We start from the raw sequence: 24,095 nt of genomic DNA, 5'->3' as shown, positions 1-24,095 counted from the left end.
CTATGACGTCATCCATAACCATGGCAACAAACATTAGGCTATTGATAACGGCAACAAAGAGTGTGGGAAATCCCATGACGTCGCAGTTGGACGCGCACCAAGACGACGGGGTCCATGTAGAAATAGTAGACCTATAGTTATCCCTATTAATCTCAAGAACAAACGAGACAGGGAACACTGAAGAGGAATATGTGTGAATGAGCCTTTGTATTATCTTCTCTTGTAAAACTAACTGCATTGAGAGTATAAAAGACTCGTGTTTACTCATTCCATTCAAACATGTTTCTACCTGTATAATGTGTCGGATGATTACGTTATCTTTAAATATCCTAAGCGTGTTCTCCATCTTGACCTCAATTGTTTACAAACGATTGAAAGATTGAACATGCGCTGGTGGATGCATTATTCTTATCGTTTCCCGCAGGTATGATGACATGGAATTTCCAATAGTAATTCGCGTTCTTGGGTCTTGTATGTTATTAGTTCTATTGACTTTTCACAACAATAGAACCTTTCAACACCTGTCATATGACCTCCGTTAATCAGTAGAACCGTATCATATGACTCCCTTTGATCAATCAATTCTATCCTATATTCCCTTTCGTCTTCGATCCTTAAAGCTGTATGGTCCGAATTACAATATTTGTTTCCATCTCGTAAAAACGCTATTAAATCATCGTACGTATGTAGTTATGAGACTGTACGACATATCATACACTATTTCACCTGTTTTAACCCAAATAATTTGATTTTAAATCGATGTTTACAAATATCCGCGTTACTCTGCCATTTCAAGTGACAGTCACGTGACCAGTACAAACTTTCAGATCATCGGTGGTCTTATCTGTGTGAAGCTGTGTATTTTGTTATAACATTACCGTAACATACGTTTAATAGAAATAAAAATATCAAATACCTCTTAGTAATTCGTTGTTTTACGCTCTTTCAGCCTTAACACTAGACAGTTACGTATGAGTTAACACATCATATTGGGATTCCCCTGACGCGCGTGGGTCTATTTATAGACGTCTATTATGGGATGATGTATATATGGAGCCACTATATTTACTTTCTAAATAATATTCGCACTGTTTTCTTTTACATGCAGATGTTTTCAAGCATGTAATTAAGGGAAAGTTAATAACTTTATAAAGTAATTAATCTGTTTAAAAGTAATTATGTACAAAAATAATACATGAACATCGGGTCATACAGCTTTAAGTAGGTCTAGATCGTCATATGATCCCCTCTTTTGTTCTCGAGATTAATAGGGAGAACAATAGGTCTATTGTTTCTACATGCACCCCGTCGTCTTGGTGCCCATCCAACTGCGACGTCATTGGATTTCCCACCCTCTTTGTTGCCATTATCAAAAGCCTAATGTTTGTTGCCATGGTTATGGATGACGTCATAGGCTCCTCTGAGGAGCCCATAGTAAAGTATCTGTGCCAGAACTCTGGTTTTTACACTACTTCAATAGCTCCCACTCTGTGTAGGACAGATTTTAAAAATTGACATCAAGGCATGGCCTGTATTTAAGCCTATCCTCGGCGCTTACAGTCTTTGATAATTCCACCAGACGGCAAAACCATATATAATTATAAGCGACGAGGGCCGAAGTGACCAGCGATTAAATGAAATCCCCCAAACTATCTCGATTACACAACGAACAAAAACCCCTGCTGATATCTATGTTTATGAAAAGCTAACGCAGTCAAATTTTATCCCTGTAATTATGAACTTGTAACTACGTACTAAATCATCTGTTCAATATAAAATTGTTAAACGTAAATGTAGAACCGATAAAGGTATTAAGAAAAAGTGAAACATAACAAACAGTTATCAATTTCATAACTCCAATAAGGAATACAAAACAGAGAGTTCGGCAAACACGGACTACTGCATATACTAGAGATGTCACCAGGTGCCAAGGAGGAGTAGACATCCCCTGTCGACCAGTCACGCCCGCCGCTGTGGGCCTCATATCTTGACCAATTAAATGGACCAATCCGAAGTAAAAATCTTTGTGAATAGAGCGGCCTAACAAATATTATCAAACACGTTAGATATCATATGATCCAATGACAGGGTGTATTGGCAAATTAGATCGTCATAACGACAATAAGATTTGGGAAATGCTTACTTTAAACGATAGTTTTGAAAACCCCTGTAATATCAACATTACCCTGTTGTATTGAAACTTTACAGTACGTTTACTTACTGCAATGACAGTCCTGTGTAAATGTTGTTATGCAATGTATTATTCTTTTTGTGTTTAAATAGAAATGGGTATTCAAAATTTTTAAATTGTGCAAATTGCTCTTTGATAAGTATAAGTGTAAAATGTTTTCATATAGGTAAATCCAATAGTCCATTAATCTTTGAATTTTTCTTTGTGTGTAATCAATGTTTACACAACTTAAAAAGTGCCGTAGTTGACACGTCAAATCAACATTCGTTCAACAATTGTAATTTGTAGTGCATCATTATGTCGACATTGGGCGCGTGGTGTGTCAGAAAGGTATTAGAACGCTTTAGTTTGAGAATCCTCTAGGCTTACTAGTAGCTACATACTTGAGTATCAGTCATCACAAAGGTCATATAAAAATTATGATAGTGCTAGAAATTGTTGAACAATTCAAATACATTGCATTGGGTTTTTTTTCCTGAGGGAATTCAGAAGAGAACTTATTTACAATTCTTTCAAAAATTTTGAAAAACCCACCCAAAATCTCTAGAACCACGCATTCCTAAGAAAAACTAATCATACCACGATTCTATATTTCATGATACCTGGGGATAGAAGATCTGACTCCATGGTGGGGCCACTCTTCAAAAATATTGCTTTTGTGTAAAACAACTAGATAAAATCTTTAACGCTATTGAAAAGAAGACCAATTCCCTGAGAAGCACATTCATCATAAGACACATAGCAGAACACATACCTCCACAGGTGTTTCCGATAAAGCCATCTGCACACTGACACGAGAAACTTGTTGGACCGGAAGTACACGTTCCGTTATGTTTACATGGGGAAGAGACACAGGGATCGGTGCCTTCAAATGAGAAATAAAGCGGTCATGTTAGCTCAAATTACTTACATGAAGAAATGTTTGACCTCTCTATTTTTTTATCTTTAAAGGAAACTGATTAATGTTTCATATCTTCGCTTTTTCATAAAGTAAATGCTATATTGATCATCAATATGTTAATGTAAAACTTATACGGTACCAATTTTGATGCACCAGATTTCTATTTCGACAAATAATGTCTCTTCGGTGATGCTCAAGCCGAAATATTCGAAATCCGAAATAACAATAAACTTGTAAGAAATAAAACAGAGTGCTAACGAGTGGAATCAAAGTTTCGTCTAAGGATCAAAGCTATGCATGAAGGAGATAATCCTTAGTTTTGAAATGAATTGATAAATTTTATCACAGCAATTAAATATACATCCGTATTTTCAAGCTAGTAACGACGTACTTAGCTACTGGGCTGTAGAGACCCTCGCGGGTTAACAGTCCACCAGCAGATGCATCGACCCTGGGGATCGTAATGTAAAACTTGTACGGTAATATATTGGTTTTGTGTCTTGATTTCAAAAATTGGAGATAATGAACAGAGAATGAAAGGTGAAGATAGCGAACACTCATCAGTGATCAATTTCATAACTCCTATAATGAATACAAAATAAGGAGTTGAGGAAAGACGGACTCTCGTATATTTCAGAGCTGTTTCATAAATTCTCTTTTTCATAAAGTAAATGCTATTTTGATCATCACTATGGAATATAAATTTGTTTTTTGTCTTGATTTCAAAACGTGAAGATAATGAACAGTGATAACTCCTATAAGGAATACAAAATAAAGAGTTGGGAAACACGGAAATATACCAGAGGTGGGATCAGGTGTCTAGGTGGAATAATCATCCCCATGCCAACATTATATGACTATCACAACTTCAGGTGTATCCTACTGACTATCTTTCAACATGTGGGCACCTTACGAGTGTTGTATTTCACGGGGTAGACTAACTACATGGATACTGAATCTCATTTTCTTTATTTTGATTCAATTTCGCGGTGTATATATAGGTACAGTATAACATGCAGGGCTCAGGGCAGGTGTGGCCGGTCAACAGGGGGTGCTTACTCCTACTAGGCACCTGATCCCACCTCTGGTGTGTCCAAGAGTCCGTGTTTGCCCAACTATCTATTTTGTATTGCTTATGAGATTTATGATATTGATCACTGTTCGTTATCTTCAGCTTTCATGCTTTCGCATATATACTTGTTTTAAAGTAATTCCACCCTCCTGTGATGTCATCAGGTTTTGCAAAATCAATGATTTATTATCCCCTCGCGCAACTAGTTGCGGAGGGGATATAGCATCACCACTGTGCATGTGTTCGTGTGTGTGTTTATGTGTCCATTACAGCTTGTGGGCAAAATTTAAAGAGAACCTTTGCACTAACGATTTTCAGCCTTCGCATACATATGTGCATTGTAAAAAGACGAATCCTATTCATTGTCAAGTTAATCGGTGAAATATTTCTTAAAATATCGCGTCTTTACCTAAAAAACCGTGAAATTTTATGTACGATTTGACAATACTCACTTCCGATTAATTCAAACTGGTACCCTGTCAAGTTACGATTCTGGTCGCTTCGGTTGCACCAATTAACAGGGAACCAGTTTAAAGAAAACAAGACTGCAGGTAAGTTTGTATTTGTGCATTGTCATATTAGGCCTAGTGCACGTTGGCGTGCACAAAGACAGTATGTAGGAATTAAAAGCGCTATCTCTGACACTGAGTAATTAAAATAATTTGATGAACGTCGCTGTTTCATTACCAGATTACCCCACGTGTTTACAATACAGAATTAATTCAGATTACCATACGTGTCTATTTACAAAATTAATTCTGAATTAATTCTTGAGGCGTACATAATTCTTGAAAGCTATAAAGATATTTCACAAGCTTCGTCGACCTGTCAACACCGGTATATTGTCTTTTTACATAACGAAAAAATATTGCTTCCGTGGGAATTTTCTGAGTTCATGCATTGTGAGGTATATTCAGGTAAGTAAATTACTGATATTTAGTGCATACGTGATATGTTTCTGCTAGGAATAAGGGAAACTGCCCAATCACGTATGTATATCCCCCCCCCCCCCGAAAATATGCACCTTGATAGGTTTATTAAAAATGACATATTAATTATCCCCCCACCCCACCTAATGATGTTAGAGGTATCTAAATTTTAATCAATGGTAAATAGCTAGATATATTTAACAAAAACCTATATATGAATATATAGAATGGGAAGAATAAGGGAAACTGAACAATCACATATCCCTTCTCCTCCTCAGAATTAATTCTGAATTTATATATATATATATATATATATATATATATATATATATACACAGATTTCCTTTATGATTTACGCATTTTGTATATTTCTGTGAAGAAGCAGTTTTATGAATTTGTTATGAATGCTATTATATCGTCATAACCAGTTTTTAATAAATTTTGATAACGTTATTTAAGGAAAATAGCAATTTTCTGACGGTGATATATGATTGTGTTTATGTATGCCTCACATCTTAAAAAGTGTGGTGACCTATTTATTTTATTTTATAATTTGTTAGTTTGAACTCTAATAAATGGAAATAAATACACTTTGTAAACTTGTATCAGATAAAACTCTGATTATGAAGTTACCTTCAAGTGGTTTCGTTCACATTTCTTATAAATTCAGTTCTCAAACCTTAAATGACCGGAGTAAATTCAATGAAATATTTCATGTAGCGTGATTTGAATATTACAGGCTGTTGATTACAATTGAAGAAAATGCGGACCAACTTATGCATAGTAGTAAATATCTGGAAAGCTGTCATCATATTACTTTCAATTAAACATATACCTCCACACATGTCTCCGAAAAAGCCATCTGCACACTGACATGAGAACGTTGTTGGACCGGAAGTACACGTTCCGTTATGTTTACATGGAGAAGAGGCACAGTGATCGATATCTGCAAAATCAGAACTAAATCGGTCATGTTAGCTCAAATTACTTACATGAAAAATGTTTGACCTCTACATTTTGTAGTCTTTAAGGGAGACGGATTACTGTTTGATATCTTCGATTTTTCATAAAGTAAATGTTATTTTGATCATCAATATGGGATATCTATTGGTTTCGTGTGCTGAGTTGAAAATGTGAAGGCAATATACAGAGTATGACTATCAAAACGTCAAGTGTCCAACTGTCAACGTGTAGGTACCCTACCAAGTGTTCCACTTCCCAGGAGTCCCGTGGGGATCCGGGTTAGAATAAGTCCTCAGTACCCCTTGCTTGTCGTAAGAGCCAATTAAATGGGGCGGACCTTCAGATGATACGGCAAAAACCGAGTTCTCGTGGCACTCTAAAGATCCCTCCCTGCTCAATAGCCATAAGCGCCGAGCATAGGCCTAAATTTTGCAGCCCTTCACCGGCAGTGGTGACGTCTCCATATGAGTGAAAAATTCGCGAGCTGGACGTTAAACAATATTCAATCAATCACTTCCCAGGATATAGGAAGTAATAAGTTTATTGATCTAATACTTTTATCTTCGACTCAACATGGGTGTATATTTAGATGCAGTATAACATGCTTTCATATATATTCTCGTTTTAGAGTCGTTTTTCCGCATTTCAAATGAGAAAAGTGTGCTCTCAAACCTTAATTGACCCACGACAAGTTCACCTAAATGTCATACATCATGTAAAGTGAAAATAACGTACATTGATCAATCTCATAACTCCCTTAAGGAATATAAATTAGAGCGTTCCTCAAACACGAATCCCTGGACATACCAGATGTGGGAGCATGTGCTTAAGAGGAGTAAGCATCCCCTGTCGACCAGTCACACCCACCGTGATTCATGTATCTTGATCAGGTCAAAGGAGTTATCCGCAGTCAAAATCAGTGTGCCAAGAACGGCTTAACGATCGGTATGAAACACTACAGATAGGATTTTACCCAATGGTGGTTGTATTGGCAGACTAAATAGTTATAACAACAATATAATTTGCGAAATGAGACTGTTAAAACCCCCTATAACACCAACTTCTTTGTCAGTAGCCTACCTGCATCGATTAATATCTGATCATACGCACAATAAACTCTTGCGTATCGAATCAGTTAATAGATATAACCACCAAATGCAAGTAATAATGGAGTATTGCTACATATTATGTAATATTATGTCTCGACACAAATAGTGGGGTGCATATAGATATACCACACCCTGTTTTGAAATATATTCTTGTAGAGGAAATTCATATTTTGGATTCTCAAATTTGAGATCACAATAATGACATTTTGTAAGTGTCAATGGTCAATACTTTTTTTCAACTGTAAGTACATGTATATGATATATTTCAATGTTGACCTTTGAACGTATGAGAAGAATATAATGAAATGTTTTCTAACAATGTCAATGCACCGTTACTGCATAGACGTAAATCTCTGATAAGCAAATTCCTTATACCACTCATAGTAAAACACATACCCTCACACGTGTTGAGAGACATAGACACCATATGCAGGTGATAATGGAATATTGCTACATAAATATGGGAAGTTGAGGATGGAGAAGCTGCAATCATCGCGTTTGTCATACAATTGAGTTGTCTTTTTGCCGTTAATGTCTACTTTCAATAAAATATCTAAGTATGAAGCAGAAGTGGACGACTCTTGTGTCTTTTATTTCGAGCTCACAGGGATATATCGAATCGACATATGAATGAAAGTTATTATTGTTAATAGACAAAAAACGTCCTCGATATATCTAAATGTCGAATTAAATGCCACAGCAAAATATTTTTTCTTCTCGCGTATACGTTTTTGAGTAAATTGTGCTTGAAAAGAATATATAATTATAGGTTATAGACTTTGTATGGGAAAATATGACGACCGAGTTTTTTGGCGCGTAGACGGACCGAGCTTGCGAGGTCCGTTCGCGACAAAAAACGAGGTCGTCATATTTCCCATACAAAGTCTATATTCTTTTTATTATATACTTTCAATTTCATTTAGAAACTAACAATAATTTTATTTTTAACAATAACTTTATCGGTTTAACTGATTAAAAGATGAAAAACACGAAAAAATTGAAAATTAACGGCGTAGAAATTTGATTGTGACGTAATGTTTACGGGCCGGAATGTTTCCGGGCATATATCGTGTGATATATGCCCGCAAACTTTTAAAGAAAAAAGAAGATATGAAATTGAAAGTATATAATAATGTTATGTATTATTATGTCTGACACAAATACTGAGGTGCATCTACATTTACCACACCCTGTTTAGAAATATATTCTTATAGAAAAAATTCATATTTTGGATTTTCAAATTTGATATCATAATAATGACACTTTGTACGTGTCAATGGTCAGTACTTTCTTCAACTACAATCAAAGTAGATGATATATTTCAATGTTGTCCTTTGAACGTATGAGAAGAATATAATGAAATGTTTTCTAACAATGTCAATACATCGTTACTGCATAGACGTAAATATCTGATAAGCACATTCGTCATACCACTCATAGTAAACACATACCTCCACACGTGTCTCCGATAAAGCCATCTGCACACTGACATGAGAACGTTGTTGGACCGGAAGTACACGTCCCGTTATGTTTACATGGAGAGGAGACACAGTGATCGGTGTCTTCAAATGAGAAATAAATCAGTCATGTTAGCTTACATCAACAAATGTTCGACCTCTCCATTCTTTTTATCTTTAAAGGAAACTGATAACTGTTTCATATCTTCACTTTATTGTAAATGCTATTTTGATCATCATTATGTTAATGTAAAATGTATACGGTACCAACTTTGATGCACCAGATACGCATTTCGACACATAGTGTCTCTTCAGTGATGCTCAACCGAAATATTCGAAATCCGATATAACAATAAACTTGAAAGAAATAAAACAGAGTGCCAAAGACAGGATTCAAAGTTTCGTCTAAGGATCAGAGCTATGCATGAGGGAGATAATCCTTAGTTTTAAACTGAATTTATCAATTTTATCACAGCAATTAAATATACATGAAAGGTAACGAACAGTGATCAATCTCATAACTCCTATAAGCAATACCAAATAGATAGTTAGGCAAACACGGACTCCTGGACACACCAGAGGTGGAATCAGGTGTCTAGGAGGAGTAAGCATCCCCTGTCAACCGGTCACACCCGCCCTGAGCCCTATATCCGGATCAAGTAAATGGAGTTATCCGTAGTGAAAATCAGTGTAGCAAGAACGGCCTAACAATCGGTATGAGACATGTCAGACAGCATTTGACCCAATGATAGGTTGTATGGACGAACTAGATCGTTATAACAACCATACATTTTGCGACATGCTGACTTCAATCGAGACTGTTGAAACCCCTGTACCATCAACGTGTTTGTCAGTAGCTTGCCTCGATTTAAAAACTGACTATACGCAGAACAAGGTCTTGCATATCGAATCAGTTGAGAGACATAGACACCATATGCAGGTGATAATGGAATATTGCTACATAAATATGGGAAGTTGAGGATGGAGAAGCTGCAATCATCCCGTTTGTCATACAATTGAGTTGTCTGTTTGCCGTTAATGTCTACTTTCAATAAAATATCTAAGTATGAAGCAGAAGTGGACGACTCTTGTGTCTTTTATTTCGAATTCACAGGGATATATCGAATCGACATATGAATGAAAGTTATTATTGTTAATAGACAAAAACGTCCTCGATATATCTAAATGTCTAATTGAATGCCACAGCAAGATCTTTTTTCTTCTCGCGTATACGTTTTTGAGTAAATTGTGCTTGATAAGAATATATGATATTATGTATTATTATGTCTGACACAAATACTGAGGTGCTTGTAGATTTACCACACCCTGTTTAGAAATATATTCTTTTAGAAAAAATTCATATTTTGGATTCTCAAATTTGATATCATAATGATGACACTTTGTATGTGTCAATGGTCAGTACTTTCTTCAACTACAATCAAAGTAGATGATATATTTCAATGTTGTGCTTTGAACGTATGAGAAGAATATAATGAAATGTTTTCTAACAATGTCAATACATCGTTACTGCATAGACGTAAATATCTGATAAGCACATTCGTCATACCACTCATAGTAAACACATACCTCCACACGTGTCTCCGATAAAGCCATCTGCACACTGACATGAGAACGTTGTTGGACCGGAAGTACACGTCCCGTTATGTTTACATGGAGAGGAGACACAGTGATCGGTGTCTTCAAATGAGAAATAAATCAGTCATGTAAGCTTACATCAACAAATGTTCGACCTCTCCATTCTTTTTATCTTTAAAGGAAACTGATAACTGTTTCATATCTTCACTTTATTGTAAATGCTATTTTGATCATCATTATGTTAATGTAAAATGTATACGGTACCAACTTTGATGCACCAGATACGCATTTCGACACATAGTGTCTCTTCAGTGATGCTCAACCGAAATATTCGAAATCCGATATAACAATAAACTTGAAAGAAATAAAACAGAGTGCCAAAGACAGGATTCAAAGTTTCGTCTAAGGATCAGAGCTATGCATGAGGGAGATAATCCTTAGTTTTAAACTGAATTTATCAATTTTATCACAGCAATTAAATATACATGAAAGGTAACGAACAGTGATCAATCTCATAACTCCTATAAGCAATACCAAATAGATAGTTAGGCAAACACGGACTCCTGGACACACCAGAGGTGGAATCAGGTGTCTAGGAGGAGTAAGCATCCCCTGTCAACCGGTCACACCCGCCCTGAGCCCTATATCCGGATCAAGTAAATGGAGTTATCCGTAGTGAAAATCAGTGTAGCAAGAACGGCCTAACAATCGGTATGAGACATGTCAGACAGCATTTGACCCAATGATAGGTTGTATGGACGAACTAGATCGTTATAACAACCATACATTTTGCGACATGCTGACTTCAATCGAGACTGTTGAAACCCCTGTACCATCAACGTGTTTGTCAGTAGCTTGCCTCGATTTAAAAACTGACTATACGCAGAACAAGGTCTTGCATATCGAATCAGTTGAGAGACATAGACACCATATGCAGGTGATAATGGAATATTGCTACATAAATATGGGAAGTTGAGGATGGAGAAGCTGCAATCATCCCGTTTGTCATACAATTGAGTTGTCTGTTTGCCGTTAATGTCTACTTTCAATAAAATATCTAAGTATGAAGCAGAAGTGGACGACTCTTGTGTCTTTTATTTCGAATTCACAGGGATATATCGAATCGACATATGAATGAAAGTTATTATTGTTAATAGACAAAAACGTCCTCGATATATCTAAATGTCTAATTGAATGCCACAGCAAGATCTTTTTTCTTCTCGCGTATACGTTTTTGAGTAAATTGTGCTTGATAAGAATATATGATATTATGTATTATTATGTCTGACACAAATACTGAGGTGCATCTACATTTACCACACCCTGTTTAGAAATATATTCTTATAGAAAAAATTCATATTTTGGATTCTCAAATTTGATATCATAATGATGACACTTTGTACATGTCAATGGTCAGTACTTTCTTCAACTACAATCAAAGTAGATGATATATTTCAATGTTGTGCTTTGAACGTATGAGAAGAATATAATGAAATGTTTTCTAACAATGTCAATACATCGTTACTGCATAGACGTAAATATCTGATAAGCACATTCGTCATACCACTCAGTAAACACATACCTCCACACGTGTCTCCGATAAAGCCATCTGCACACTGACATGAGAACGTTGTTGGACCGGAAGTACACGTCCCGTTATGTTTACATGGAGAGGAGACACAGTGATCGGTATCTTCAAATGAGAAATAAATCAGTCATGTAAGCTTACATCAACAAATGTTTGACCTCTCCATTCTTTTTATCTTTAAAGGAAACTGATAACTGTTTCATATCTTCACTTTATTGTAAATGCTATTTTGATCATCATTATGTTAATGTAAAATGTATACGGTACCAATTTTGATGCACCAGATACGCATCTCGACACATAGTGTCTCTTCAGTGATGCTCAACCGAAATATTCGATATCCGATATAACAATAAACTTGTAAGAAATAAAACAGAGTGCCAAAGACAGGATTCAAAGTTTCGTCTAAGGATCAGAGCTATGCATGAGGGAGATAATCCTTAGTTTTAAACTGAATTTATCAATTTTATCACAGCAATTAAATATACATGAAAGGTAACGAACAGTGATCAATCTCATAACTCCTATAAGCAATACCAAATAGAGAGTTAGGCAAACACGGACTCCTGGACACACCAGAGGTGGGATCAGGTGTCTAGGAGGAGTAATCATCCCCTGTCAACCGGTCACACCCGCCCTGAGCCCTATATCCGGATCAAGTAAATGGAGTTATCCGTAGTGAAAATCAGTGTAGCAAGAACGGCCTAACAATCGGTATAAGACATGTCAGACAGCATTTGACCCAATGATAGGTTGTATGGACGAACTAGATCGTTATAACAACCATACATTTTGCGACATGCTGACTTCAATCGAGACTGTTGAAACCCCTGTACCATCAACGTGTTTGTCAGTAGCTTGCCTCGATTTAAAAACTGACTATACGCAGAACAAGGTCTTGCATATCGAATCAGTTGAGAGACATAGACACCATATGCAGGTGATAATGGAATATTGCTACATGAATATGGGAAGTTGAGGATGGAGAAGCTGCAATCATCCCGTTTGTCATACAATTGAGTTGTCTGTTTGCCGTTAATGTCTACTTTCAATAAAATATCTAAGTATGAAGCAGAAGTGGACGACTCTTGTGTCTTTTATTTCGAGCTCACAGGGATATATCGAATCGACATATGAATGAAAGTTATTATTGTTAATAGACAAAAAACGTCCTCGATATATCTAAATGTCGAATTGAATGCCACAGCAAGATCTTTTTTCTTCTCGCGTATACGTTTTTGAGTAAATTGTGCTTGATAAGAATATATGATATTATGTATTATTATGTCTGACACAAATACTGAGGTGCATGTAGATTTACCACACCCTTCTTCTAGAGAAAATTCATATTTTGGATTCTCAAATTTGATATCATAATAATGACACTTTGTACGTGTCAATGGTCAGTACTTTCTTCAACTACAATCAAAGTAGATGATATATTTCAATGTTGTCCTTTGAACGTATGAGAAGAATATAATGAAATGTTTTCTAACAATGTCAATACATCGTTACTGCATAGACGTAAATCTCTGATAAGCACATTCGTCATACCACTCATAGTAAACACATACCTCCACACGTGTCTCCGATAAAACCATCTACACACTGACATGAGAACGTTGTTGGACCGGAAGTACACGTTCCGTTATGTTTACATGGAGAAGAGGCACAGTGATCAGTGTCTGCAAAATCCGGGGGGAAATGGTTTCATTAAAGAAAGTAAACAGTGAATATGTTTTGTTCTTTTAATTCCATTATTTTAATTTTACATCTTCATAGGGAGAGTGCTCCTCTTCCTATTGACGTATATAATACAAATTGGGTGTGACCAGTCAAGAGGGAATCTTTACTCCTCCTTCGAAGTGATGTCACTCTCCAATTACTCGGATAGAAAGTGGGTAGATTTTACTTTTTCAATATCATTATTCTTACATGTATGTTTATATCTTCAATAGGGATTCATATACTATTAAAGTATAGAAGAATAGGTGGGTGTGGCTAGTCAGGAGGGGATGTTTACTGCTCACCTCCTCTGGTGTGTACAAGGGTAGGTGTTTACCCTACTCATAATTTTGTAGTTTTCTAGGGTTTCTTAAATCAATTACTGTTCGTTATTTTTGCGTAAAGAAAACGTCCTAACAATTGATATGAAACATTTCAGACACAGCATTGAACCGAATAACATGTTTTATTTGTAAATTAGATCGTGATAGCGATCATAACATTTGCAAAATACCGATTTTAAACTAAACTGTTTAATCATCTGTAACACAAACTTATTTTCACTTTTGTTTTAATAAGTCTTATCCGATATTTTAATTTTCCTCTTATACTTGTTTTCCATTCGTTTCCGATCAGCCCATGTTAGACACCCCAATAAGTGTCCAACGCTCTATTTTGTATTGCTTATATTGGGTCGAGGCCTCTGCTGGTGGACTGTTTGTCCCCGGGGGTCTATACAGCCCAGTAGCTAAGTACTTCGTTACTAGCTTGAAAATACGGATGTATATTTAATTGCTGTTATAAAATTTAGAAATGCATTTCAAAATTAAGGATTATCTCCCTCACGCATAGCTCTTATCCTTAGACGAATTTGACTCCACTTTTTGGCACACAGTTTTTCACTATAAGAGCTCTAAAACTTCATTGTTATTTCAGATGTCATTATTATACATTTCGGTTGAGCATCACTGAAGAGACATTATTTGTCGAAATGCGCATCTGCTGCATCAAAATTGGTATCGTATAAGTTTTACATTACAAGAGTTAAAGAGATTGATCAATGTTCTTTATCTTCACCTTTCATGCTTTTATTCATATTCTCATTGTAGAATTATTCATCATATACTTGGTAATGATTGTGCCGATTCTGCACTGCGCAATACGGATTACTTCACAATACCCGATATTAACGACCGGTCCGAAAATTTATATCACAAATCAAACCGGGGTGTAAAAAATGCATATCCCATCTGGAAATTACGTATTAGTTCGTAATAATCAATATATCCAATATTTTACAATGTTAAATCAATATATGAGGATTTTTTTCCTGTAGTAAATCATTGTATCAAAGTTTTAGCATATCTAATCAATGCATCAAATTCAGCTTTTACCGTTGTTGATCAATGGAGCAATTTTCTTCCATAGTAAATTATTGTTTCAATTGTTTTTTAAACCATAGTGAGGCAGTATATCAAATATTCCTTGCTCTACATTTAAAATGCAAAACATTAATCCACATATAATAAAACTAATACAATTATGTAACATTAGCCCTCCCACCCCATATCAGTTTTAAATAAAACCATTCAAATAGACTCTACTGCATGTTTACAATATTTATCAATAAGTATGAAAAAGTGCAGTCCTTGGACACCATATTATTCTTCGGGTCTTGGGTCTTCCGGCTGATATAGTGCTACACGGGCTGATATGAGATACGATAGGTGAAGATGACGAACAGTGATCAATCTTATAACTCCTATAAGCAATACAAAATAGATAGTTGGGCAAACACGGACCCCTGGACAGGATATAAATTTTAGCACGTAATATTCTATATTCATTTCGCGTCTCTATTAGAAGTTTGGATGCCCAAACTTAGGAGAACAAACGGGAATATCTCTAAATGACATTTTTCAACATATTGAAATACTTTCGTCAGTTGTTCTGAAAATCTTGAAATATTAAAAGTAAGATAGTTGCAACCAGTTATATATGTGTTTGGAATGTATTACTAGAATGTAATAGAACTTTTGTTTAAAAAAAAAATCTGAATTGTAGTGACAGTGGAAAATATCCGGAAAAGCAGAACACATACCTCTACATGTGTCTCCGATAAAGCCATCTGCGCACTGACATGAGAACGTTGTTGGACCGGAAGTACACGTTCCGTTATTTGTACATGGAGAACAGGCACAATGATCGATGTCTGTAAAACGAAAATAAAATATCATTATAAGTTGAATTATCTATATTAATAGAAATCAGCATGTGTATTTTATTCTTTAGTTACGTTTAATCTTCTACATTCAATGTGCTCTGTATAGGATCAAGATATAGGTCACGTGACCAGCCATCATTTGGTGTTTGCATGCGGTGTGACTACACACTATTCAAAGAATTTATGAGATTGATGGCAAATTGTTTCCACCTTTTCATCTAGTAGATTATCGTGATCATATCAATGGGGGAAAAAAACAAATGCATATAATGATCAGTGACCAATTTCAGAAATTTCATAAGGAATTAAAAAAAATCAAGAATAGGGGAAACACGAACCCCTAGGAACTCCAGTATATTTTCATTTTAAACGCAAGGACTGGGGACACATGTTTATACAATAAACTATCTTTTCACACATATTCTCACAATTGAATGATTTGTTCCGCTTCTCCCTAGACAGTATGGAAGCTTGATAATGTCATTCATTCCGCAAATGTCATTTATTGATAACTGTTTTCGTGACAATGCCAATATGATGTCAAAGCATAGCGGTGAATATTTGAAGATCACATCCATCATAACACACACAGCTAAAACACATACCTTCACACATGTTTCCTTTATAGCCATGTGCACACTGACATGAAAACGTTGATGAACCGGATGTACAAGTACCTTCATGTTTACACGGAGAGGAAGCACAGTGATCGATTACTGCAAGGAAACAAATCACTACTTCTAATTAGAATTATATATCTTGAGTACAACAGGGTTTTTTTTAACGTTCCTTGTTTCCATCTCATACACCGGTAACATCTGCCGTGTCCTCTATATCTTTACTGTATACGAATCATTCATTCTCTATGTAAAAGATGTTAAAGAAAAAGGAAGTACACCATGGATATTTTCTACATGGGAAGTGGTCTATTCTAAAGATCAAAGAAATGCCGCGGTCATTAATCTACAATATTCCTACGATATATGTTCAATAAATGTTACTTCTTCTCTCTCTCTCTCTCTCTCTCTCTCTCTCTCTCTCTCTCTCTCTCTCTCTCTCTCCGGTCAGTACATTGATGTTACTCACTAGCATACACTTGCCGTCAGTTAAAGGAGCATCAGCTGCAATTTTGTCACAAAAATCTAATTCAATGATAGATTGATGGTATACATGATTGATTGTTTTACGTCCCTCTCGAGAATATTTCACTCATATGGAGACGTCACCACTGCCGGTGAAGGGCTGCAAAATTTAGGCATATACTCGGCGCTTATGACCATCGGACAGGGAGGAATCTTTATTGTGCCACACCTGCTGTGACACGGGGCCTCGTTTTTTCGGTCTCGTCCGAAGGACCGCCCCATTTAGTCACCTCTTACCACACGCAAGTGGTACTGGGGACCTATTATAACCCAGATCCCCACGGGGTTCTAATTCAATGAAAATTCTCCCAACTTATATATTACAGTAATAACTCCAGAAGTTAATGATGTTAAACATGTTTAACCCTCAAAACAAGCACATGAATATCCGATTTTGGTGATTAAATAATAATTGTTTTGCAAGACAATAATTCTTCCTTATATATTGGTTATCTAACGTACTTTTAATGGGTTTCTCATCTTTTTGTACAAATTCTTTGAATTAATCATTTATATACATTATGATGTCATTGAAGGAATTTGGGGGGGGGGGGGGGGGGGGGAGGGTGCCATAATTTTCACAGCTAATGCTCCTTTAACATATTGTTTTAAATTGCTTACCGCATTCTTCGGTTTTTGGTGTTTGTCCTGTAATGAAAATGGGAATAGTTTGAAGAGCTAAAATACTAATAAACAATGTAAAATATTGTAATTTATGCATTCAATTTTACAGTATAAAAACAACAACCGGAACTTGTGATTTACCGCAATATAAAAAGTAGCATTAATGTTTTATATGAAAAGTGAAAAGTGAAGATATTACGATCAATTTCATAAATAACACAAAAATACAACAATTTCCGGTACCACAAACACGTGCTCCTGGAAACACCAGAGGTGTCATCGGACCCCGAAGTCCGACTCAAACCAAAATTGTCAGTTTCTCATTACATTAGAACTGAAACTCTGAATTTGCACCACTAGAAATTTGATGAAATAATACTGTATAACAATTACATTTTGGAATGATGAACGTCTCAATCTCAATCATTTCATCGCAATATTTAGATTTGGAATGAAGGTTAAGATTATTCATGATCCTGAGGTCAGGTGCTTAGAAGGAGTGAGCATCACCTGTCGACGAGTCACAACCGCCGTAAGCCCTATACCCTCATCACGTGAACAGGTAAATCCATTGTCAAACTAGAGAATGTTTTTTTTATGAAAAAGTAATGTCTCCCAGCTCCTCAAATTGGAAGTGCTCCAAATCAAATATCCTCCCCTTAATGTACAGCATGATATGGGGAAGAAAACATGAGGAGGAACAAAGACAATATGAGATCCCATAACCACATAGGAGAATTGTTCACGAACTATTTATACCCTCCATCCCCAAGATCCACTATAAATTTAAGGAAAACAATTGGATCATCCTGTCCCTACAATATGCACATCTGCAAATTGCATTGAAGTATTGTTCAACATTTCAAGTCCATCGGATAAGCCATATAAGAGGAGAAGCGTTCAAATGCCATTTCGATATCGGAAAATAATGGGATCATCCCGTCCCATAAATATGAAGATCTACAAATGACAATGAAGCATTGTACAAAGTTTCAAATCTATCTGATACGCCATATAGGAGGCGAGGTGTTCACAAACTATCGTACATCATCCACCCCTCTTAGATCCACTATAACTTTTAGGAAAACAACTGGATCCTCCTGCCCCTTCAGTATGCACATCTGCAAATGGCAATGAAGCATTATACACAGTTTCAAGTCTATCCGATAACTCTTACAGGAGGAGAAGCGTTCACAAGATTTTGTGACAGACGAACGGACGGATAGAAAGTACAAAAAGAATGTATCCCGCTGCAAGAGAACGGTTTAACAATTGGTTTGAAACACGTCAAAGGATTTGATCCATTGACAGGTTGTATGGTATAACGAATAGGTGAAGATAACGAACAGTAATAAATCTCATAACTCCTGTAAGGAATGCAAAAATGAAGAGTTGGACAAACCCGGACCCCTGGGTACACAAGATGTGGGATCAGGTGTCTAGGAGAAGTAAGCATGCCCTGTCGATCGGTCAAACTAGTTGTATTTACAAATGAGATCATTGTTATATAACGACCATATAATTTGCGAAATATTGAGTTTAAACAAGACTGTTGAACACTGTAAGATCTGGTGATCGTATATATCTGACTCATTGTATTTACATCTAAAAATAAATCTTTCAACAACTTACTTTGACAGAGTCTTCCAAAGTACCCGTCCGGGCACTTGCATTTCCAATGCATCCAATGTTTCGTATAGGAGATACAGGTTCCGCCGTTCTGGCAAATATTCCTATTCCGGCAGGCATTTCTTACTGCAGGGAAAAACAGTTATCAACCATGTAACTTTCATTTTCAAACATATACCAAAGTATTGAAGGTTTTCATTACAACACAATTCTTAGTGATCTTGTGCTACTGTCACATGCAGCATTAAAATAGGGGAAAGCGGGGTTAACATCAGGCACGTGGGAAAGACAACAAAAGAATCGGTCTAATTAAAATTTTCCATAAGCTAAAAAAAACCCGCCATTTTCAGAAAGTTCATTATCCTAAAACGGAGGGACGGGGGTCTACATTTACCTCAAAATTGTTTTTGTCTAAACTTCCATTTCTTAAAAGCTTGGCTGGGTAGGGGTAGGGGGCGCTCGCCCTTCAATATTCATGAATTCAAGATTACACTCTTCACATTCACTAATACTATGACAAATTGTAGGGGACAGTCACACGATGTATATTCAATGTGGAAAATAAACAGTGTCTAAAAGTGACAGACCCTCTTGTTTTACCTACCTAAAGATTCAGGATTTTCCAAAATCCAGATATCATTTGTGCTTGTGTTTTCAGTCTGTGATAAGTATCTTATATTCTTTTAGGTCACTTGAGTAAACTTTGGGGACCTATTGCAATTGGTTCTCGTTGTACGTTAACAATTGAACATTTTAGGTCACCTGAGTCAGGTGACCTAATGGTATTGGTCTGCGTCCGGCGTCGTCCGTTAACAATTTCTTCCCACACAAGATCTTCCCACAAACTACTGGGTCAATCTTGACCAAAGTTGGTATATAGGATCAGTAAGTGAACTGTAAATTGCATGACCCATCCCACCCTAAGGGGCCTTAATTTGGGAGTAACATCTGTAGAATTGATGTATTTATTTAAAAATCATCTTCTCTACTCCTGGGCATCTAGCACAGAAAGTGAGTTTATAGTAATAATGAGCAAGAAAACTTCTATCAAAATTGTAAATTTCATGATCCCCGGGGAAGGTGTTCTGACCCCAGGGCGGGGAAACCTTACTATATAGTGTTTATGTGTAAAACACTTCAATTACATCTTTAGTGCAATTGACATCAGGGTGGCGCCAAAATGGTCAGTTATTAAATGTGTGAACAATAGATCATATTTAATTTCTTCACTCTGCCATTCCAATTCTTTTCAAATTTCGCATGAAGTATCTTTGGGACAATATATACATAAATTTTCAGGACTCCTGCATCTCCAGGGCCTTAAGGGTGGAGCAAAAACTGCCAAACAATTTACGAATTTCCAAAATATTCTTTATACTTGGATATTTAAACTAAATACATAGCGACATAGAGCAGAAACGCCTCTACCACAATGATAGCCTGTATGATTCCCGGGGTACAGAGTCTCACTCCAGGGTCGGAACACGCTTGATATATATAGTATATATATACATGTATATGCAAATCATATAATGATATCTGCTTTAATGCAATTCATACTAAATTGAAACTAAATGGATATTTAAAAGGAGTATATATAGGTAGTCCTTTACGAAAATAGTAAGTTTCATAATGATAAGGAGTAAGGGTTTGGATTCAGGATGATGCCAAAATTATTATAATGATTTCAAGGACTTTGCTAGGTTTACTGATACCGTATAAAACTTTAATGTATATTTAGGAATAGCAGAAAATGATGTAAAAAAAAAACAACAAAAAAACACGGTTAATTTCGCAACCCCAGGGATTTGAGTTTATGGCATTCGAGAAAAACCTGTAAAGATCGGGCGATTGTTACATACTTACACGGTATTTGAACACTTTCCGCACATACAGCGAACGGATTCAAACCGATCTCTTCAAGTGCAATTGCAAAAATGGCACAATATCCGTATATAATTTAATCATAAACGTCATATCCTCATAAGATCCTCCAAAAATGGTACTCAAATGAATCGAACAACCACTGTGGTAAATGTAAATTAAGCTTGAAACACCGAAATCACGCTAGTATGCAAATGCGAATAAAACAATGTAACATTTGCATCTTGAACATTATAAATATGTTTTATGGATTGTCTTCTGAATCTCTTACACAAGCTATCTTTATCTCTCAGTAAATAGTGTTACCTCGGTACAGGCGTAGGAATTTTGTATCCCCTCCATTTATGACAGCAATAAGCACAACGGCAGCCAAAAAGATCTAATTTGTATAAAGTAAATCATATTATTGGCAAGTTAGCTTTGGACAACGCATACACTTATCCAGTTAAAAAGTGTGTGTAGTAATCTCACCTGGAAAACACATGTAACTGAATTATATATAAACAAAAATACAATGTATGCATCTATGTGCTTTTGATAACACATTTCCGCCAATATTATAGCTTAGTCAGTAAGTTGATTAGTTTTTCATAAAGCATCTACGTATATTGCAGTACAAACTCGAACATTTTAGTCAAGTGAATAACTGTATACAAGAAACGAAAATCAATTCATTTTAATTTCTGTTGAAAAAGAAGTAATTTACCTCTAAACAGTGCATGGTGATCCTGGTATACCAACAGTGAAGTTCGTCTCCTATTTATCTGTTCAAAAATAATTATGAGAACAGCGATTGGTTAATGAAATTGTTATTTTTCACATGCGATCCTTATAACGTCCACGAAATCTGAGTGACACATACTGGGCGAAAAAAATCTAGATATTAACTCCTCCCACTTATACTATAGCTCCTCCCACTTGCCTTTTGTTTTTTTGGTTTTTTTCTTCTTCTTGGATGGTGTCAGTCATGATCGATCATTTAGTTTTTTTATTGATTGATTTCACGCCGTTTTGGCAATAATTCAACCATTTTCTAGCGGTTAACAAATTGAAATATCTATAGTTGTGAATCCCCAATCAGTCTACCATTTAAGAGAATCATGGAAATGATCTTTTGCGTGCCAAGGAGGTTGCGATCCCTGACACGGGACCCCCTTTAACATCCCATCCGACAGACATAAAAATTTAATATACATAAAACAGGTAAAAAAAAAATTCGTGTACAATAAACAGTTGTATTCTCAAACTATTCATTTTTTCGGTAAAGATAGCATTCTAGTAAAGTTGCAACGACTTTAATTATATCATGGGCTTTTGTACATTTGTTTTTGCTATATGAGGAGTAAAAGAAAATTTATTATCAAAAATGACACCTCAGAACTTAAGTTCTTTTACAACTTTAATTACAATGGTGGATCATCGTAGTGTTTAGTGATTGATTGATTGAATATTGTTTTACGTCCCTCTCGAGAATATCTCACTCATATGGAGACGTCACCACTGCTGGTGAAGGGCTGTACAATTTAGTCCTATGCTCGGCGCTTATGGCCATTGAACAGGGAGAGATCTTTATCGTGCCACACCCGCTGCGACACGGGACATCGGTTTTTGCGGTCTCATCCGAAGGACCGCCCAATTTAGTCACCTCTTACGACAGGCAAAGGGATACTGAGGACCTATTCTAACCTGGATCCCCACGGGATTGGTGTTTAGTGAATTATGAAATTGTCTGACGATAGTCTTTTTGAAGAAGACTACAAACTCATCCAATCAGATTGTGTAGATAAAAATTGGCATAATTGAGTTCTCCATTATTAGTACGCTACCGGTTCGTAAAACAGAAGGCGACTTAGTTTTCTTCCCCATTTGTCAGTCTGTCCCATGTTCGCCATGAGCCCTATACCTTGATCAGGTAAACGGAGTAATCCGTAATCAAAATCAGGGTGTCAAGAACGGCCTATTGATTGATTGATTATGATTTTACGCTGATTTGGTGATATTTCAGCCATCTTACGGCGGTTAAAGAATTGAAATATGTTTGGTTGTGAGAGTTTGATTTTCCCTGACGGTCCCCAGTGAGCCTACTCCTTTTTGAAAATCAATTACATGTTGTTATTTATTGATTTTATTACGTATAAAGTAAAGTAAAAACCCTAAAGGTCCAGGAGAGCCCTCTCCCTTCTCCAGCTTATTGCCCCCCCTTTTTTTTTTTACAAATCTGCCATTGGAACGTATCGCCATGAGTTTCATCATATTTAAATCAACAGTTCTTTCATTTGATACTACTGAATATATGCACGTTTTGAATTTTTAGTAATGTTTTCATACAGAAAATTAGAAATTTGAATTGGTATGAGAAGGTAAAGATAACAACAAGTGATCAATCTAATGACTCCTGTAAGGAATACAAACTATACAGTTGGGCAAATACGGACTTCTGGATATATATGTATGTATCGAGATGCCGCTACCCTCTTATCTAAGGATAACAAAAACTGACTGCCCCTATACAGTCCTTGCTACTTGCCTTTCCAAAGTTTGTATATACTTTGTATATACTTTGTATATACTATGTTGTAGATTTAGATGGTGATTGGTATATATATATATAATTGGGGAAATTATGTAATTGTAATTTTTGTGAACGTGTGTGTGTACTTGGGTGGTTAGATATCGGTTAGTAATGATGGAATTGATGCTCAAACTTTGAAAATCGTGCTTTCCATTAATATAATATGATCTTACACTCACCTTATGTAGTTGTTTTAAAATGAAAATAGTTAGATATTATTTGCACCACAAACAATACCATATCTCCAACATGAAATAATGAGATTTTAGTGCTTAAATACTACCCCCAATAACCTGCATTCTTTATGGATATTGTTGCTCTGGTCATTGTTTTCAGTGTTTTGTTTTTACAATATATAAATACTGCTTCTTGTAATTACATGTACTTGTGGATGTACATCACTGTGAAATTAATTAAAATCACGGACACAATTTACAATTTTATTTCTTTGTTCCTTTCCATCATGTACCAATTCATTACAAAATCGTT

At 35.9% G+C, this 24,095-nt stretch overlaps 1 protein-coding gene across 1 annotated transcript; it reads right to left on the bottom strand.

Moving 5' to 3' along the window:
* Positions 1–1,468: 1,468 nt before the first annotated feature.
* On the bottom strand, positions 1,469–19,270 carry LOC130049679 (notch homolog 2 N-terminal-like protein A). Its single transcript, XM_056147581.1, has 12 exons — positions 19,154–19,270; positions 18,568–18,642; positions 18,067–18,100; positions 17,519–17,545; positions 16,361–16,471; positions 15,633–15,743; positions 11,801–11,911; positions 10,210–10,320; positions 8,617–8,727; positions 5,929–6,039; positions 2,946–3,056; positions 1,469–1,488 (listed from the first exon to the last, which is right to left on the bottom strand). Exons 1-12 carry the CDS (start codon positions 19,268–19,270, stop codon positions 1,469–1,471), a joined length of 1,050 nt encoding a protein of 349 aa, XP_056003556.1.
* Positions 19,271–24,095: the final 4,825 nt, after the last annotated feature.

The sequence above is a fragment of the Ostrea edulis genome, chromosome 8 (genome assembly GCF_947568905.1).
Source record: "Ostrea edulis chromosome 8, xbOstEdul1.1, whole genome shotgun sequence".
NCBI lineage: Eukaryota > Metazoa > Mollusca > Bivalvia > Ostreida > Ostreidae > Ostrea > Ostrea edulis.
This window is presented reverse-complemented; position numbering and strand designations above follow the sequence as displayed.

Bases quoted from the DNA above. Each gene is read 5' to 3' on its own strand.
- LOC130049679 (XM_056147581.1), bottom strand. From the start codon at position 19,270: ATGCCTGCCGGAATAGGAATATTTGCCAGAACGGCGGAACCTGTATCT. The intron at 6,040-8,616 runs GTATGTGTTTAC...CTGATTTTGCAG, and splicing joins TATCGGAGACACGTGTGGAG to ATATCGATCACTGTGCCTCT. The intron at 1,489-2,945 runs GTATGTGTTCTG...TGTCCTACACAG, and splicing joins TATCGGAAACACCTGTGGAG to AGTGGGAGCTATTGAAGTAG.